This window comes from Pithys albifrons, chromosome 1 (genome assembly GCF_047495875.1).
Source record: "Pithys albifrons albifrons isolate INPA30051 chromosome 1, PitAlb_v1, whole genome shotgun sequence".
Lineage (NCBI taxonomy): Eukaryota > Metazoa > Chordata > Aves > Passeriformes > Thamnophilidae > Pithys > Pithys albifrons.
In genome coordinates this window covers 55633329-55652912 of record NC_092458.1, presented here as the reverse complement: position 1 = coordinate 55652912, position 19584 = coordinate 55633329, and the positions used below count along the sequence as shown (strand labels likewise).

The following is a 19584-nucleotide window of genomic DNA, read 5'->3' as shown; positions in this document are numbered from 1 at the left end:
ACATCTCAAGAGCTGTTTAGTCACAAAAGTGAATGCTCCAGAAAGTGAACTTTAAGAAAAATTGGACTGTTTTGTTTGTAAAGACCATCTAGATGGCTTCATAAACTTGGTGGTAGGGTTCAAGATGTATAGTATGGATGAAGGAAGTATAAAACCTCTATCTTTGTTTTCAAGGCTAGAAATACTAAGTCATTCCATCTGAGTGTTTTGGCTTGTACCTTCCTTAGAGATTTAATATGTAATAGGATCAATCCAAATAATTGCAGAGTTTGCCTAAGCAAAAAGGGTGAGGCAAGAAAGCTTTCCCCCCCTCCCCCCCTTTTTCTTTTTTGCTACTTACTGGTAAGCAGTTTCTCTTGCAGGGAACAGGAGGTTAGTTTCAGCGAAGCTAAAGGAGCTACTGTGAATGGCTGCTATCCATGTGGAATAAAGAAGGGTTGTAATCTTGTGTGGAAAGTGTCTAGTTCAAGGATTTATAAATAACAGTGGCTGGTGTAGATTCTGAAGGGTCTTGAGACTCTTTGGTCTGCAACTGCATGTAAATACTTTTCCTGTAGTAACTGGATAGCAGATACTTGTTAGACACTACAGTGGTATCATGGATACAAGATTCTTGATGCTGGGGCTTCTTTGATGTTGGGATGTGCGAAGGGTTTTGATTCTGCAGCCACGCACATTCCCTTCTATAGCCTCTTTTCCTGCTGGTTGTTTCCGATTTAGCACAATGTGCACTTTCCCGTGTCCCCTGGAGCAGCTTTGTGGGAAAGGTATGCTGTAATTGGTTTATAACCATTCATAATGACCTGGCAACTTTGAATAGCAATGGGGAGCAACTTAACTTGTGATTTATTTAAGTAAGCTACATGGATGAAAGGCACTCCCAAGTGTACCAGTTGAGCTAGTTGCCTAATTGGATGTAAATTTTCACATGTAGCTTGGAAAGAGAGGATTTTGTTATGAAAGACTGAATTTGGATTTATGGCCAAGGTTCTGGACTGCTGAACCAGTTTGTGAGCAAAGTTAATATTGTCTTTTTTTGGGATGTCTCAGTTTTTAAATTCAGCAAGTGCTAGTATACCCTTGTCACTTTTAAATCTAATGGAATATTAGTTTAAGATTTTAATTTGCTGTTTGAATATCTGACCTTGCTTGTGGTGCAGTAAAACACATTTGATTTTGAAAGCCAGGATTGGAACTGCTGCTTTGGTTGTATCCATCTACCAGTTTGTCGTCATTGCATTCCTGCTTATTCTGTCAAGGCTCCCAATTTTTAAAAAATTTTTTTTTGGTTGAGGCTTTTTCTCACACAACACCCATGATCCGGGCAACCCACCAGCTGCAGGGCATGATGATTCGGCAGGCGGTGCGGCAGCCTTGGTAGTTGTAAGGCCACGGGTAGTAGCCCATGAGGGGCTCGCAGATCCTCTGGCACTGCGTGTAGCTGCGCCGGCATTCAATGCAGCACACGCCCAGGTGATCCAACATGGGGTCAAAAGCCATCCCTTCACCTTCCAGCTGCTGAAATGAAAAATATGAAGTGTCATCCTGGTGCTCTTATTCTCACAGAATGGCAGAATATACCCATGCTCCTGTTAACCCTACAAAGGGTAAAAACTGAAGTGCTGGGCCTGTGAAAATTAACTAAGCTCCCACTAAGTGACCCATGCCACTTGCTTTATATATTTTCCTTTTGTCTTGCTCTCTTTGGCAGAAGTGTAGAATTGGTGCAATCACCCGTGTAAAATGGAAAGAACAACAGGCAGCTCTTAACTCATTGTTTTTCTTCTACAGTCCTTGCAAAAGGTCCAGCAACAGTAAGCTCCCAAGTTTTAAATATTAGTGATGGAAAAGATTTCAAGACAGTTGTCTTAGTCTTTCATGTAGGTGGCGATGCCTGAAGTATATGTTGTGGATTTTATGTTTTGTTTTCATTTTTGGTTTTTTTAATGCTTTTTACAGCATTCCCAGGAAACTATTCTGTAAACTATTCCCCTGGTCCCCTGCAGTTTTCTGAATATTTCTCCCTTGTCTCTGTCTGCTTTCTTCCCTCCCACCCCTTTCACACTTAGGTGAGTTGTGGACAGTGAGAATTCTGCCTGTTCGGAAGCTGACAGTAAGGAGTTAAATGGAGCAGGGCATACACAAAATACCTAAAAGCCTTTACCCTTCAAAATCTGTTTCCTCCTTTCTGGTGGAAAAAGGTAATGTGGATGTTCTGCTTTGTGAAACTGTTTTTCTTTGCCCATTGGTGTTATTTCAAGAAAAGCAGCAGCACAGAGCAAATGCTGAAGTATCAGTCAGCTTTTTTCATTCATAAGACTAGCAGTGCAGCAAAAAGGTGAGACACAGAAAAGTGCCATCTCTTGTCTGGACTTGTACAGGACACTGGTGGCAGCTGGGTGTTGTTTGGGACCCCAGCAACTCATTCCCAGTCCTGAGAGATAGAAGGATGTCATTTCCTTGGTTACCATCCTTGAATTCAAATACCTGCACCATGAACTTCTACACCTGAGCTCATCATCCAGGCTCCACTTGCAGTGGGTGAAGAGAAATAGCTTTAGGGAGGATTAATTTTGTCCTTCAGGGAAGGCCTACAGTATAATTAATGGTCCTTTTCAGTCATTCAGTCTCCTAGAAAGCTTGGATATAGGCATCTCTGCAGTGACTGTTGGTGAAGGTGAATCCCACCCTGCAAGCTGAGGGAATTCTAGTGTCTGTATCAGACTGGCCAGTCTCTATTTGGCCCAGCGGCCCTAGGATGGAAGGATGGACCTGTGGCAGTTGTTCTGCTGCTGCCCTCCAGAGGCAGGGCAGCTCAGACCTCATGGACATGGTCACATTAGTAGCTGTGAGGAGAAGTTACATCCAGTGCCACTACTGTTCTACTGACCTCATGAGAGAGTCGATTTAGATCCACTTTATTTGGAGTGATTAAGTTTAATTAAGGGATGTCAACTTGGCAGAATGCTGTCACAGTATAATGATCTCCTGCTGTTGCATAAATGTCAAGTCAAAGCTGGGACTTGCTTCCAAAGCAGAAGGCATTTATCTTGTGACAGTGTTGTATTAAAATGACTTACTCCTGCTGCACCAAATGGTGGGTGTGAATTGTCTGGCGCTGGTGCAGCAGACTGGAAGGTGCCTACCGTACAGCCCATTTTCCTGCAGCGCAGCAGAAGTGTTGGGACACAGCAGGATGGCTCCAGTGCTCTTTCTGGGGGCTGCTGCTTCGCCAAGGGTGAGAATAAGTTTTACAATAGTCATCCTTCACCCACTGTTCCTGTCTCTAAACATGTTCTCCTCTGCCAGTTGCTTGCTAGACTAGAGTTGCTTATGCTGATAGAGAAGAGGCTGAGAAAACCAATTTATTTGGCTGGACCCTAATCTCTTTGCAACCAGACACTACTGCTGCTTTCCTCTGTAGTTGTCACTTATTATACTAATTTCCATTTGAGAGCAAAGCATGTTTCTCGCTACTGGACTCTCTCTTCACAGAGTAAATGATGGGATTCAGCTGTCTGATCAAGATGAGCTTTGGTTTGTTTTTAAAAGGTGCTATCCCTTATCAGATCCCCAGTGCTGTTTCCATATGGACCAGGCAACCTATAAAAAAGCAGCTTGGCAGCAACTTGTCTCAACCTTGTGACCTCAAGCACTTGTGCTTGTTTCAGACTGAAATCTAATGCAGACTGGGAGAAGAGAACTGAGGGAAGATGTTCTTGAGTTTCTTAGGTGTTTTACAAGTCTGTTAATTCAGAGAAAAGCTGAACAAAGATTATGCAGATTAAAAAAAAAAACAAAAAACCAACCAGACAAAAAAAACCAACAACAACAAAAAACAAGCCCAAACCCCACATCACCTTTATTACCTGTCTAAAACAGTCCTGGGCTCTGAAAGAAGATTACAGTGCAAATACTTACATTATATGGGTTGTCTGGATTAAATGTCTGATCAGTTTCTTGTCCCATTGGCCTTGTTTCATTAGACTGGTGATCAAGCTCTTGACTCAGCTGCACAGCAGGTGGCCTGGGGTTTACTTCTTCAATAGCAGCTTCCAAGTCTTCCTCATCAAAGTTTGATTCTGATTGGCGCTTGTTTCTCTTCATTTCTCTCCTTTGGTTATCTGAACAAATAATCTCCAGAGGTTAATCTTACCTTGAATGTGTCCTTGTATTTATCTAATGTTTGAGTGAGTTCTTTAAATATTGAAAAAAAGGAGAGAATGGAGGGTGGAGAGAAAGACAAAACTATTAGCAAACTTGATGAGCATCCCCATGGGAGCTGCTTGCCTTTCTGTGTTGTATCTGCAGTCAATGTCAGTCCAAAGCACTGTGATTACCTTTTTTGCCCCCTTCCCTTTTCCCTTCCTTGAGGCAAAATATGTGTGAGAAGATTTGTTGGGGGCTTTTTTGACCTACCCTGTCAAAGGCAGCTGGTGAACCTGGTAGAAGATTCTGGACAGTTTTGCTCTTTTGTTGCCCAGTGGGATATGCAAGGTCATGAGGAAAATGGAAAATGTTGGTAGCTTGGATCTGCAGGTGCTCTAAAATATGGGGGGTTTTGATGTGTGTTGTCCCACCCAAGTGTTCTGATATTAACTAGACCAAGGAGTAATAAATCTTTTCAAGCCTTCTCTCCTCCTAGTCCTGGAAATCACCTGAAGAAGTTGCTATCTCCCTGGTGACTCCTGAACACCTTTGCTAAGCTTGGCTCTGGGTGATGGGAGTACTTCAGTGATGGGACTGCCCCCAGGACCTCGTAAGCCATCCACCAGTTGGCAGGCTTAAAGCGTCTCATCCTTCCACTCCACTGAATCCTCCAGAGAAGCAGGACAGAAAACAGGACAGACTATGATCCTGGGCCAGGAGCTTGATATTCCCCAGGTCTTGGGCAGGTATAGTGTTTGTGCTACCTGGTGTCAGCTGCCTAAAGGTTTTGGGGGCTAGTTTGAGTTCTTGTCTTTCTGTTGAAGGAGGTTGACCTCTCTGAAAATTTTTTGTCTTGTAGTCACCCATGTAGGCTGTATAAATTGTCTGAGGAAATACAACTATGGAAAATATGTAATGAATAATCTTCAAACCCGCAATCTCAGCATGAACCTATGAAGGCGTGGCAAAACAGGATGGGCAAGGGAGGAAAGGAGTCTGGTTTCCCAGATGTGCAAGTTTCAGTGGCAAATCTGATGCAGGGAAGGCATTTGAATGAAAAGAGAGATAACATACTTTTCAAATAAAAGAAGTGTTACCTTTGGGGTATGTTGGTCGCAGCCAGAAAATTGGAAGATCCCCGCAAAGCTCTAAAATTTTGGGGCTTAGGAAGCTGTTATGCTTGATAGGCTCATCTGCAGCCACCCAGATAAGGGAGTTTTTGTCAAATCTCACAGGCATGATTTCATCTTCCTGCAAATAGAAGAGGGTAAATCCTTTGCTGCTCAGTGAGCCTGCTTGCTTGCTGTTAATTCTTGAACACCAAACTGTATAATCATCTGCTGCAATTAATACCGAGCATCCTTCTGTTTCATGAATGAGAGCTGACTGTATGGAGCCAAGGCCTGGGGTAAGGCTGCCACTACTGAAATGAAGGGCAAAACTACTGTCAGCTTTGCTGGGAGTATGATTTCACCCATCTCACCCCTGGAAGGCTTTTGTCCCATGTACAAGAGCTAAGTGTCAGATATCTTTCAGCCCAAAGCACCAAAGAACTTCAGGTGGTAGGAACTGTGAAGATTTACCACCTTCAGCAAAGCAGCAATGAAATACTCCAGCAAAACCCAAGCCCGTAATCTTTTACTATGCCCTGTTCTCATTTGATGTACTCCCGGTATAGCTGTCTTTACAATGTGGGTGGGGGATGGAGTCTTGTTCAGAAGTTTTAGAGAGGATTATAGCTTGACAAGTGCTCTGGCTTCCAGTTTTAACGTGATCGGTCTGATTAAAGGTCTCGTTTGGTAAAAGCAATTCAATTGACCAAAAGCTTGAAGTGCAAGTTAAAGGAGCCTGCCTTTTTGAAGTGTACCCTGCAGGTTTTTGGTTCATATCTTCAAAGTAATGTAGGAAAATGCCAGTGATTGATTCTTTAAAGTTGTTAGTTCAAAGTATTATTTTACATAAAATGTGTAAGTATTTTATAGCAACAGTGAAATATTAAAAGAAAACCAACTTTTGAATCATGAAAACCAGAATGGTTTCAAAGTTAAAATTCTAAATTGCTTTCATAAAAGTCATCAAAACTTGTTATATAACTGACTAGATCAATTTATTCCCTTGAGTTGTTGTTTCTTTAGTGTGTTTATTGATCTCTTTTGTAGGTCTCAAGTCAAGTTTGCTATCCAATCTGTCTAGTGCTCTTTATTTATATTCTCTCACTTAAGCTTTTATCAACATCAGAATTATCTGAATCTAGTTTTCAGAAAAAAAATACCCTTTGTTTCTGTTTGAGATCCTGTCTTATGAACAGCCAGAAGTTGGGTATCTGTAAAAGCTCATTTTACTCAACCATTTTTGTAGGCAGTGTTATGATGTGCATTGTAAGAAAACAGCACATGCATACTAAATACTTGCATATCAGAGAGAAGACTTGCTCTAGAAAAACAAATACTACTTTGCCATTCCTGTTGGACATCTAGCTGGGGAAAGTCGAGTGTCAGGGAAAAGCTAATATTCTAATGGTAGCACTAAGTTGGCTGTTTGTTTTGGCCTTGGTGCCTGTGAGTCATTGCAGTGGTCATGTAGGTTACACATTTTTAGAGAAAATGCACAAAAACATGAAAAGGAAACAGGCTTGTTGTCACCAGGTAGAGTATCAGAAATAACTTTTTGACTATTTTAGTATAATGTCTTCAGGTCTGTGACTTTGTTCTTACAAAAAGATGAAAAATTCAAACTTTGACTTCAGGCAATAGTGCTAGTGAAGTCAAGAAGCCCAGCTGCCTTTAAGGCCAGGCAGGAGAGAAGGAGATCTCTGTCTGGAATTTGTGCAAGTTCTCTTTCCCACCATGGGGAAAATTCTACCAGCTTCAGGGGGCTTTGTAACATTTCTGATGGCTTGCTGACTTGATTTGGAGACCTTTTTATCCTTCATTTTGAAGTAGATGTTCAGTAATCACAGTACCATTGCAGGTAGGTACAGCCTTAACAGCGCCTCTCTCCCAGCTCATTTTATCTGCTTTTATTCTCTTGGGAACAGAGCAAACCCAGGAAAAGGGGTTGTGAATCTCCTGTGCTCTCCTACCGGTGGCTAAGCCCCCACCAGTGTCCAGGCTCAGCCATACTCCCAATCTCTGGAGCCACTCCAGTGTGAGAGATGGGTTTGGGGGTCTGAGCTCTGGGAAACTCGGACTTCATGCACATAAAGCAAGAGGGGTTTTTTCAAAAGTGTGGTAAAGGAGAGGATTTGCTGGTATCTGGGTGAGAACTGCAGCCTTTGTGCTGTTTGTGATGCAGATTCCATGAAATTTAGATAACATATTGTAAAAATTGTTTGATGCTAAGAAGACCAATTCTTAATTTTCAAAAAAAGGTTTCATCTGAGTTACTTGAATTTTTACCATATTTTCCACAATTCACTTTTATTCACTATTTCAGAGGGCTTAAGTAATGGAGTCCATGCTTCTGCTCAAGAGCATTGATAGAAATCTCCTGGGATCTACCATGATCCTTTATTGCATTGACTAAAGCAGACACTTCTTCCACACTTTGCCAGCCTTGTGGATGTAGTAGAGATTGGTCTGTGGCTTCCCCACTCACTAATCTGCAGCCTGGACACAGAGACATGTTTGAAACCAATCTTTCTTTTCTTACCTTTCAGGGACTCCTTCGAACCAGTCAGTGACTCCTTAGCTATCCTTCACTATCCTCAACTACCACTGGCCACAGTGGCTTTCAAATGTAATTTTTAGTTGTGTTTAAATAACTCTTTAAGACCATCTCTGTACAAAGATTAGTTTAAAAATAAATAACGAGATTACCCCTTACCAGCTCAGATGAGAGGCTTGCTTTAGTCATAGCATCAACTTCAGGGACATGAGCTTTTGGCTGAGCTTTGATGTAACACTTTTCTCCTTCAGCAAAACGGATCCCAGTTATGCCCTGCAAAAGCAGAAGGCAGGGGGTTGTGCACAGCTCTCCAGCTCCTCCCCACCCTGAGAAAGTGCCTCAGCTCTGCTAAAATTGCCACTGCATTTTCAGTCTGAATGTTAATCTTATTTAAAACCAGATGCAATAGAACACTTCTTCCCTCCTCATTTTAGCTTCACAATTTTGGTCAAATGGTTCTAGAAGTTTTTTCTTCATTTCTGAAAGTGAAGGGTATTTTATGTAACTGCTTCCATGCAGGCTGAAGGCTACTTGGAGTGGCTCTGTTAAGGAATTAGTTGACATGATTTGAACTGTAACTTAGCACCTAACGTAGGCAGTCTTGAAGTTGTGTTGGCTGGTGGCGTGGTACCCTTGTGACACAGATTTACAAAAATATGGGGGCAGCTTGGTTCTATTTATACCCATAAGTGGCTGTGACAGCAACGGGAAGTTCGTGATGGGAAATTTGGTGCAGAAATCTGTGTGTGGGACTTGGTCTGGCCTGCTAGGGTGAAACACAATTGCATAAACCATGGATGTGGAGTTTTAAGCAAGCAAAGAATATCCCAGGAGCTCCAGGGAGAGCAAGTCTCCAATAAGTCCTGGGATGTATCTTCCAGCCCTGTGCCAGAACCTCAGGCATCAACTGTTTGCCATGGGAATCTTGTCTTTAGTTTCTACATTTCTGCTATAGGTTTTTGGATGCTCTTTTCTATGTTATAAATTTATATACCTTGTTGTAAATGGCAAAACTTTGTTTTTCATACAGTTGCACAAGGTCCAGTCAGCCACCTAAATATAATTAGTGCCTTTTGAGGTGTACAGGTTTTCTGCCTGGCCTCCAGCTGTCAGGACAAGGGGGCATGGGTGTCTGTCAGCATAACCCCTCTCAGCTGCACTGAAAGGGCATCATGGGGGCCTTTGACAAACAGTGGATGGTACTGGGTCATCTGAGTTGTGTCCTGTGTGTCAGCAGGTCCTGTATAGCTAGACACACCCTCATCAAAACAAAATGACTAATTGTAAAGCAGTGAGAGAGGGAATGGCTATGCAGGGGTCAATGCACTAGGAAAGAAGTCTAAGAGTACTCTAATATTGCAAAATCCAAGCCTTCACTGACTGTGCAATCATTCCAGCACTGCCAGTCAATCCAAAGCTGCTAATGTAAATGCTACTCTATTGGAAGCACATCTCTTCAACTGATTTCTCCTTTATGTGCATTCTTGGCTCAAAACCCAAGTGGCAGCATCCCTTTGCTCCCACTGAGCCTGTCCCTGGCCCTCTGTAATTACAAGCAGACACGGTTCCTGGGAGGTCCCTTTAGCTGGTTGGTGTTGGGAGCTGATTTCTGACCTGGTTGTGACAGGCAGTACTTACCAGCAGCACACATGGAGGCAAAATGAATTCAGTATCTTGCCAGAGCACTGGTGTTTTTGTGCAGATGTGAAACAGCAAAGGCAAATGAGAAGAGCTTGCTGTAGATGCTCTTATTCAGCTGCTAATAATGTTGCTATGGTGATGTTAATGAGAGCTTCATAAAGGCAGAACCACAGCTGTTGGGAAAGCCAGAGTCCAGGGTCTCCTGGCATGGATTTGTTTGTACTTGCTGAGAAGCCAAGGAGCTGCATTTCCCTGCCTTTCTAGATCCAGCAAGGGGAAGGTGGCTGCTCCAGAAGCAGAGATGCTTCCTAGCAGCATCATCTTTATTTTAGGTGCTGCTTTGACTTACAGAGGACATAACTCTGAAGTTAAGTAGAGTGTTTGGCACCTGAGAATGGTAACTGCAGGATCTGGGCCCTGTAAGTGGGTTTCTGCAACATTGCATATATGTGCCTTAGTAGCTCAGGGCTGGTACAGTTCAGTGAACTGCTCTATCCAAGCTGTTGAGCTCTGCTGAGATTTGGCATCTGTTAGCCCAGGCTCTGTGCTGAGCAGCCACAGCCAAGTTGCTGGGGTACCCAAATGTGTCTACTTCAGCCCAGGTGGCCCAGCACCTTGCACTTGGTGAATGGGTGCATAAGTTGTGCTAAATGCCTCCATCCTCTCTCCTGGGGATGAACTCAGGCCAAGCCATGGAAAGCAGCTCCTATCCTTGATGCCAGGGCGGAGTAAGCTCCCCAGGTCAGGTGCTGTATAGTGATCATTCCTTGGTGTCTACTTGGCTTACTGTGTGGTTTTTTCAGTTCAAATCACAGGAAATCATGCAAGGGTTGTGTCAAAGCCTGCCAGAACGTTTTTCTAGCAAGCCCGCAAGGTCACGTGTTGTAGTTCTGCTCAGTGGTTTGAAAATGCAGAGTATTAACATGGAGCCAAACCTGATGCAGCCTAATCCATACTGCTTCCTGGAGTGGTACCTGGCTTGCCTCATCCTTAAAAAGCACTTAAATGTTGTTTGGGAGGAAATTGCCTGTCTCCCTGTGAAAGCAAGCCAGGAGAGCAAGAATAGTTGTGTGGATGTTCGGAGGCTGGAACCTGAGACCAACTGGGGCAAAAGAAGTCAGGGCAAGGTGTCCTTAGAGTCCAGCTCTGAAGCATGTTACACAAAGGATGAAGGTGACAGTACTTACGATCTGAAAATCATGAACTTCAACAGCCTCTTCACTCCCACTTCCTGTTTTGAATGTCTCTAAGTTGTTTCCAGCATCTATTTCCATTGATCCATCTTGTACTTTTCCATTAATGCTCATAGTGTAGTGGACATTGTACACCTGGAATCAATAAAAGAGCCATAGCACATGTTAGTAATTGCTTATTCCTTTCCTCCTACACCAATGGGTCAATGTGACTGTCATATCCCTATTTAGCGCCTACCTTTTTCTTGTGTAGACAGTTTATAACCTTCCAACAACTAACACTGCACTACTTCACCATCAGAACAGGCTGGCAGTGGAGCAGCTAGGCCAGAGAGGTTGTTCAGTCTACATACTTGGAATTTTTCAGGGCTAAATTAGGTAAAGCCCTGAGCAACCGTTTCTGCCCCCACAGCCATCCCTGCTCTGAGCAGCAGGTAGAACTAGAGACCTCTTGAGGTTCCCCTTCCAGGAAGTGCTCCAAGTTTTACTTCAAAAACAATGTGGGATGAGTCCACATCCAGGTTCACTCTGACCTAAAAACCTTCTACTAGGTCATATTTTAGGAATTGCTTGTTGTTCTGGCATGATTCACAAAGTGACTGTCCTACAAAGAAGACTAACCCCTATTTATGTACTAGGATGTTCTGCTGAGGCACAGAAAACCAGGTTCCTCTTGAATACGAACATGCTTCCCAGCTTGTAATGGATGTGAACTTTGTTTAAATTGGATGTGAAGTTGTATAGACTTGTATTTTCCTTGTCAGCGTATTTGCACTTATCCTATTTTCAATGAGGAAAGCTGCAGCGTGGTTTGTATTTGCTGCAGGACCACAATCTGGGAAGAGGCTGTGCGATTCTCCTGTGCAGCTCTGCTAAAAGTGCCGCACAAGCAGTTTATTTTGGGTCTTAAAAAAGCCTTTACAGCATTTTAATGAAAAATTTACACTGACAGCTAGAGACAAATTTCTTCTTCTCTCACCTTCGCTTGTGAAAGTCTAAGGTGCTAAAGATTTATGTTTCCTCAGTTATAGAGAGTCATTTCCATATTCTCCACTGTCTAGGACTCCTGTTGAACATGGTTCCTAGAACCAGACCAATATATGTGGCCTCCCCTGATAGGGCTGAGGTAGAGACCTTGATACCCCTGTCAATTATGGAAGAATTTAAAGATATAAAATAAAAATACAAATTAAAAAATTGCCTTTTTTTAAATGAATGACTCAATATATTTTTTACAGTTGTGTCTTAAACATATACAAGTAAAGTGCAGCTTTCTGAGTTTGAAGGAAGCTTTGGAAAAATAACTCAGCTTTCTCAGTGTCTTCACTGGAAGATCAACTTCACACCTAGAGATCAACTTCGAAGCTTAGTGACAACTATGAAGGTGACATAATTTGCAAGGCTGAATTTAGATGATGGGAGCAATTAAAAAAAAAAGGAAACTTTGTCCTATACACCACAAATGCACCCACCCACTCAGAGCTGAATCCACTGTATCCCCTCCCTCCCTACATCCCTGTTCATGTCCCTCTCTTTTCAAAAGCCTAGACAAGTAGATGGTTCTTGCAGCATGTCTTGAAGGTCAGCAATGTGTCCTGTCTTTTGGGGGGAAAACCTTGTACTTTTTCTTTCTGATTATCTGAATTACCAGTGTGTGTGTGTGTGTGTGTGTGTGTGTATGTGGGTGTATCTCACAGGGGAACCGCTGCTCTGGTTGCTGGAATTCACACAAGGCTCTCCTTGATGAGGACTGGCATGTGGCTAGAGACAGCACAAAACTTTTTCCAAAGTAAATTCAAGGATACTAATGTCATTTACGGAGAAAATTACATGTTTCAAGTATGTTTTAAACACAAATACTGTGTAAACAGAAGGAAAAGTTAATCTGTAAATGTGTTCTAAAGCTCTAAGCTTTGTTTCTTACACTGATTAACAGCTTCTCCATTTCATGGGGTTTTTGAGTACCCCAGAAACTCTAAATAACAAAATTTACTGAGACCTTAAAAATTGTTCCACAGCTGCTTACTATAAGTGCCAAAGTGTATGCACAGTCATGCAAAACACCAGAGTGAAATAATGGTGCCTCTTACTGGGTTAATTATAGCCTTATATACCTGAGGGTCCCAGGTAGAATGTGGACCAAGAACGCAGATGAAGTGAAAAGGAATTTACACATTTCAATGCCTTTTTTGTCCAAAGGACTGGAGCTTGCCCAGGATGTGAATCCCTAGGGACTTGTTGGGGTTTATGTTCACTGAGCAGTTGCAAGCAAGAAATCAATGCAGAGTCTGTGCTCTCAAAGATGTTTCGTGTTCGCTAATAAATGTGCTTCCAGGAAGCTCCATCCAAACAGCCACCAAAGATAGTGATTATGGGTTTGGATTTTAGGTGTTTGGGATCTCTGAAAGCATGGAAAAAAAAATACAGGCCTTCTTAAAGACCTTTTTATGGACCTCGCACGAAGAGTTTCCAGGCCATGCGCCTCCGTACGTGCAAGAACTCCAAGCCCACCCGCTCCCGGGTGCGAACGCGCCGCCGGGCCCGGCTCCAGCCGCGCTCACCTGCCGCTCCGTGGCTTTCCAGAAGTAGAAGGCGCCGATGGCCCCGGCCAGGAGCAGGAGGGCTCCGGCGATCAGCACCGCGGCCCCGGCCTTCAGCAGCCGCCCCGGCCCGGGGGGCGCCGCCGCCGCGTACGCCTGCGGAGAGCGCCGGGATGGGTGTGGGGCGGGGATCCCTGGTCCGGGACCCTCCGTCGGGTCCCGACCCGTCCTGAACCCCAGGCACGACCGGATCCGACCCGTCTTGATTCTCTCCCGTTACGATCTGTCCGGTCCTGATCTAATCCGATCTGACACGTTTTGTCCCGATCCGTCGCGTTACATTCCGACCTGTCCCAACTCGACCTAACCCGTCCCTTCTCGTCCCGACCTAAGCCGACCCGACCCGTCCCGTCCCGTCCCGTCCCATTCCATCCCATCCCGACGCGTTTTGTGCTGATCCCACCCCGTCCCGCCCGGGGCCGCCCGGCAGCACTCACGGGGGGCAGGCACAGCTCCACATCGTCGGGCCCTGCTCGGGCAATGGGCACCTTCTCGGAGCCCTCTGCCATGGCTGCCGTGGGAGGGAGAGCTGCCCCGGGCTTCGCCGCCGCCCCGCTCCCGTCCCGGCCCCGGCTCCGACGGGGGGCTGCACCGCCCCGGCCCGCCCCGCTCCCGGCCCCGACCCCGGCCGGCGGGGAGGGCAGGACCGCCCCCGTCCCGGGCACAATGAGCCCCTTGAGCTGCCCAGCAGCCGCCGGAGCTCCCCGGGGCTGTGACCTCCTGCCCCAGCCCCGTCCCCCCCCACACCCCACCCCACCCCCGGGTTTTGTCTCCAACTCCCGAGCAGTGCGGTGGAGACATAGCCCCGCAAGCCGTGGCAGAGAGGAGGGTTGCCCCGTCAGACAGAGGGCCGTCATAAAAAACCAGCTTTTAAAATAGAACAACATGTTAACTGCTTTTTTACACTTGCCACAGGAATTCACAGGCGCCGGAGCTGACAAGCTGCTGTTCGGTAGTTGCTCTGCAAAACACCTCGCTGCTTGGCACAAAGCAACAGCCTCCGGCTGAGCCCCGTGTCCAGGCTAGGCAGAGCCTGGGAAAGGGAACAGTGAGCCCAGGCCTGGTGCAGGCTCAGTGGGGGCAAAGGATTTGCCCCTGACTCGAGAAGGAAATGCTGCGCAGCAGTTTTTTTAATATTTTCATTTAATAGGGTCATGTATACCTTGAGCCTTTACCTCTGAAGTGAATGTGTCTCTCAGATTTCTTCTGTTTCTTGTCATTCATCATGCTCAGTTGAGTTTGGGTTGTTTGGTGTTTTTTTTTGAACATCTGAAGTACAGTAGGATCAGTGGAAATTTTGCTTGGAAGAAATGTTCCCCTGTATCTGTTTGCTCATCTTAATAGTGTACATGTCAAGCATTTAAGGGCTACAGCTGGCCATGTGTCTATCCATATGTCTGTCCTTGTCTGTGTTTCCTTCATGCCCCACATGGGTGTCCTGCCTTCACATACGTGCACATGCACATGTCTGAGTGTGCACTGTTTAATGCTGGAAAATAAACTGTGCTGGAGCCCTTTGGGACTGCTGGTGTCAAACAAACCCCGAGCACATCATCCTTCGTAAGGCTGGAATCAGAAAAAAATACCAACTGCAAAAAGAGCATGAAGGGGGGATATTTGAGTTGTAACTTGTCCTGCCCCACACCACCCTGCCGTTCTTGCTCAGTGGCCCATCTCCAGTTGCCCAGACAGGCAACAGCATTTCACTGGGGTGGAGATGTTAATCTGGGGAGACCCTGCCACATGTGGGGCCGCATCTCACTCCAGAGCAGTGCCTACACTAACCAGATCTGCTGTAGCAATATTTTTGTTTTCAAAGTATTCTTCCCTATTTATATTTCTCTACATTTTGCTTGTCTGGCAGCTTGTTCAGTTGTTGCACATTTTTGACATGTCCCTCCATCTTAAAATTTCTGGGATCTTGATAGCAGAGGCCAGCCAATGACCTTGTCCCACCATGGCTCATCCCTGAAGAAGCAAGTTTGGCCCCCACAGCTGATTCCCTGCATGGCTTCTCTTCTGTGTCCCACTTCTTAACTGCAAAAATCTTTGTTTATTCATGTCTAAATCTCCTTAGCTGACTTGACCAGTAGTTTAAAACCCATCATCCAGCAATGCAAAAGCATAGAAACCTCAGGGTCTGCTGACCACCTTGTGTCTTGTGTGCTTGGGGATTGAATCTCAGAGACATACAGTCCCCATTTTCTTGCCCTTCAACCCAAATTCATCATTTCCGTCGATTACTGTCATTAACAATCAGACCTTCAACCAAAATTTAACAGGCATAGTTACTGCTGAAAATAAACACAATCACAGCTCATTAAATCAAAAGCAAAGCCTACTGTGCAACTTCCTAAACTAGGACATATTCCAGCCCGCTCTTGAATGACATACTGTGGTAGGTTGGGGCTAATAATGAGATTATGATCATCTTCATTAGCAAGTATTTTGTTGCACCAAAAATCTCATGAATGGATATGTCTGTCTTGGCAAAATGTGAGAATCCCAGCCTTTGATCTCAAACCTTCATTTAGCATCACTGCTTTAAAAAGACAGATTTATTTTAAGGCCCCTGTGCTTGTCTCCCATGGGAAACTGCCAGGGAAGGAGCGCTTGCCTGGGAAGAGCTGCTGCTCACTGGGGTTTCAATTGGTTTCAGCGGCTTCCCTGAGACTGAGGTGGGGAAGCCACTGCCTCTCCCAGCCGGACACTCATCTATCCAAGTGCCCAGTGGTTCATTCTTTGGGAGACAACTGGAAGGACAGAGTGAGAGCGAGCTGTTTTGGCAAGCAAAAGTGTGGCTGAGGTTGTGGTGTCAAGGAGGAGTGTTAGCAGAGATGCTATCGGTGCAAGAATGAATAGGTGGAATTCAATCATCTGTGCTGGATACTCGCAGAAGGACCTTCACTCCAGGTGCTGTGTAGTGAAAGTGCAATATCCCCCTGGGGCAAAAAGCATGGGATCAGAGGGCTCACCCCCACCCTACTGATGGGACAGAAGTGGCCCTGGAAGGTTTTGGCATGGGCAGATTCAAGCAATTCCAAGCAACGCTGCCATCTGCGAACTGATCTGCACGGATTAGTGACCAGCTGTGTAAGATGTTTCCTGCTCACCTGGGAAAGTGTGGGTGAGAGAACCAGTCCTTTAGGAGGGAGCTGTTTTGCCTAAACCCTAGGAGAGAAGCTGTGCAGAGTTCCCTGCTCAAGTCAAGGTACAAATCCTTCAAGTAATCCTCCCAACATATTTTTCTCAGGCAGGGAACAATCCCAGATTATTTTTTTCCCACCTCTGAGCATCACTGCCTCTTCTGCTTTTGTTCCACAGACAGAGGAAGAGCAGCATGAAATTTCAGGCAGACAGAAGAAAAAAAAAGTGTTCCTGTTACATGGTTCGCAGCTTCCCACCTCTAGTTAACCCCTGTGCTCGTGCTTTGCCTTTTGTGTGGGCACATAGCTGCTCTCCCTGGAGGGTGCAGAGAGTGCATCTTTTGCCATTTGATTGATTAGGTGACAAGAGAGAAAATAGGATTTTTTAGACAGATGCAAATTTGTGCAAACAGCTCAGCATTCAGCAGCTCCAGACTGTCGCTGCAGAGTGCAAAGACGAGTGCAACAGCCAGTGTTTGCAGGGCTTAGGACAAAAAAACGTGACTTGCCTTTCACTGGCTGAACCCTTCATTTGCAATAAAGATGACGATCATACTAGTGTCTGAGCTCAGTCTCCTCTCTAAATAACATGTGTGTGCTCAGCTGGATTAAGCCAACTTCTGAGACTGGAAATCATAATAACAGTCTTTTACAGAACAGCCTTTCTGGTCGTCTAATACTATTATCCTCTGGGCTGAAAAGCATTCCAGAGCACTTGGAGTGCTACAATGAATGTGAGGTTGTTTAGCTGATAGTACTGGCTTGTCTCAAGGAAGCACATTTTCTCATTATTTTTCAGTTTAAAGAAAAAGTTTAGAGGGAGAAATAGAAATATTAAAAATGAGAAGGATTTGGTCATGCTGTGTGCCTTTCTGTAAGTCTCTTGTGGTTCCTTAGGCACTTCATTTTCTAAGTGTTCCAAATAGTTGTTTGAAGTCTCCATGATGGCCTGAACAAAAATTTGTGAGGTCTACTGAGACTGGGCACCTGATTCACTGCTCTACTTCTCCATAGTTTTACACTACCATAACATGGTGCCAATTCAGGCTCCACATACTTGATGTCTTTTCAAAATAACCAAAGCCCTTTGGGGAAAAAAGTCCTACAGAAAAAGAAAGTTCTGACTTTGGTATTGTGCTGGGTTGACCCTGGCTGGATGCCAGGTGCTACCAAAGCTCCATCACTCCCCATCTCAGCAGGACAGGGGAGAAAAAAATACAGCAAAAGGCTCATGGGTTGAGATAAGGACAGGGTAAGATTAGTTTAATTTACTACCAATCAAATCAAACTAGGACAATGAGAAATTAAACCGAACCCTAGAAACATTTTTCCTCCACTCTGTCATTCTTCCTGGTCTCAACCTTACTCCTACCCTGCAGCAGACAGGGGGACAGGGCAACAGGGGCTGTGGTCAGTTCACCACACATTGTCTCTGCCACTGCTTCCTCCTCAGCGGGAGGACTCTTCACACTCTGCCCCTGCTCCAGTGTGGGGTCCCTTCCACAGGAGACAATCTTCCATGGAATTCTCCAATGTGAATCTTTCCAATGGCTGCAGTTCTGCATGAACTGCTCCAGTGTCAGTCCCTTCTATGGGATGTAGTTCTTCAGGAATGGACTGGTCCAGCGTGGGACCCTCATGGGGTCACAAGTCCTGCCAGCAAACCTGTTCCAGCTGGTCTTCTCTGTCCATGGGGCCACAGGTTCTCCAGGAGCCTGCTCCAGCCTGGGCTCCCCACATGGTCACAGCCTCCTTCTAGCATCCATCTGCTCGTGGAGCACTGCCTCCCACTCTTTCTTCACCGGCCTTGGTGTCTGCAGTGCTGTTTCTCTAACATATTCCCACTCTTGCCTACATTTGCTATTTTGCCTGTTTTTTCCTCCTCTTTCTTAACTCTGTTACCCCAGAGGTGCTACCACTGTCCTTCATGGGCTCAGCCAAGGCCAGCAGTAGGTCTGTCTTGAGCCAGTTGGCACTGGCTCTGCTGGACACTGGAGAAGCTTCTGACAGCTTCTCACACAAACCACCCCTACAGCTCCTCTGCTACTAAACCCAAATACAGTTATTTAACCAGTGACAGCCAAAGAATTTTGATAAACTCTAAAGATTCTTGCTGGCACTGAGCCAAAGGATAAAGACCCATGTGTGTTATCACCACAGTTCTCATCTCTGGACATTGTCCCACGTGTCCCTGGACATTGTGGTGCCCCTGGGATATTCGCTTTTCCAACTTTCCTCCCCCACTGACACAGCCCTCCCTTCTTTAACCAGCAATTCATGAAATTTTGGACACCAAACCCATTGTTTTTTCTGGTAGGCTGTGAAATTCTTCCTGGAAAGCATTGCAATATTCTGAGCTCTAATGCTACTCTCTGGAGAAGGCAGGCATCCCTGTTTGCTGTGCTTGGGACACATCCCTAGTGGGACACCACAGTGCAGCCGAGCTGGCCCAGCTGGAGATGATGGCCTTAAACGTGCTTGGTTCAGGATGTCACTAATCCTGAATCCTTCCTCTTCTCTCCTGTGGTTGAATGAGGACATATGGCCTATCACAGTTTGCTCTTCCTCACTCCAGGACACTAAAGGCTGATTTGTCTTTCCCCAGGGCTGAATCCCATCTATCCATATGTCTTCATCTTATTCTTTTAATTTAGCTAGTAGCTGTGCCTTCTGTTTTCCCTGAATTAAAGAAATAAAATAAAATAACTAGCTGTCATTACATGCTTTCATTCCTACCTTTAACGATGTGGTCTCTCTTGTAGCTATTCTGTGGAAATTGCTCATAGGCTACTTTCTTTCTTAACCTCCAACCACAGCTTTGTGCTTTGGAGGTAGTTATTATCCTAAACTACTCGGTAGCATCAATCTGTTTCTTTCCCAGAGGCTTCTTTACACTTTGATGAGAAATCTGCTAAGTTTCTTTTTGCTTTGTAGCAAAGGCTGAGCCTAGCTTTTTTTTCTTCCCTCACCCAAAACCTCCCATGAATCAACTGTATTTCTGTTTTTCGATCTATACGCTGTTCTTCTAATAATTTCATGACCTGACTTTAGAGAATGTTTCCAATGAGATTGTCCCAGAGGCTTCTGCAGTGCCAGAACATTTTTTACAAATCCAATCTCTTGAACAGTATATTTTACTCACCCTTCTGACAACACTTTGAACAATTTTTTTTGCTTTCCTTGCCTTTG

At 45.0% G+C, this 19584-nt stretch overlaps 1 protein-coding gene across 1 annotated transcript; it reads right to left on the bottom strand.

Annotated features, from left to right (window-relative positions):
• Positions 1–308: 308 nt before the first annotated feature.
• Positions 309–13968, bottom strand: CNMD (chondromodulin). Its single transcript, XM_071570668.1, has 7 exons — positions 13687–13968; positions 13211–13345; positions 10644–10784; positions 7975–8088; positions 5247–5400; positions 3922–4124; positions 309–1518 (listed from the first exon to the last, which is right to left on the bottom strand). The coding sequence occupies exons 1-7, from the start codon at positions 13756–13758 to the stop codon at positions 1303–1305; spliced, it is 1035 nt and encodes a 344-aa protein (XP_071426769.1). The 5' UTR covers positions 13759–13968; the 3' UTR covers positions 309–1302.
• Positions 13969–19584: the final 5616 nt, after the last annotated feature.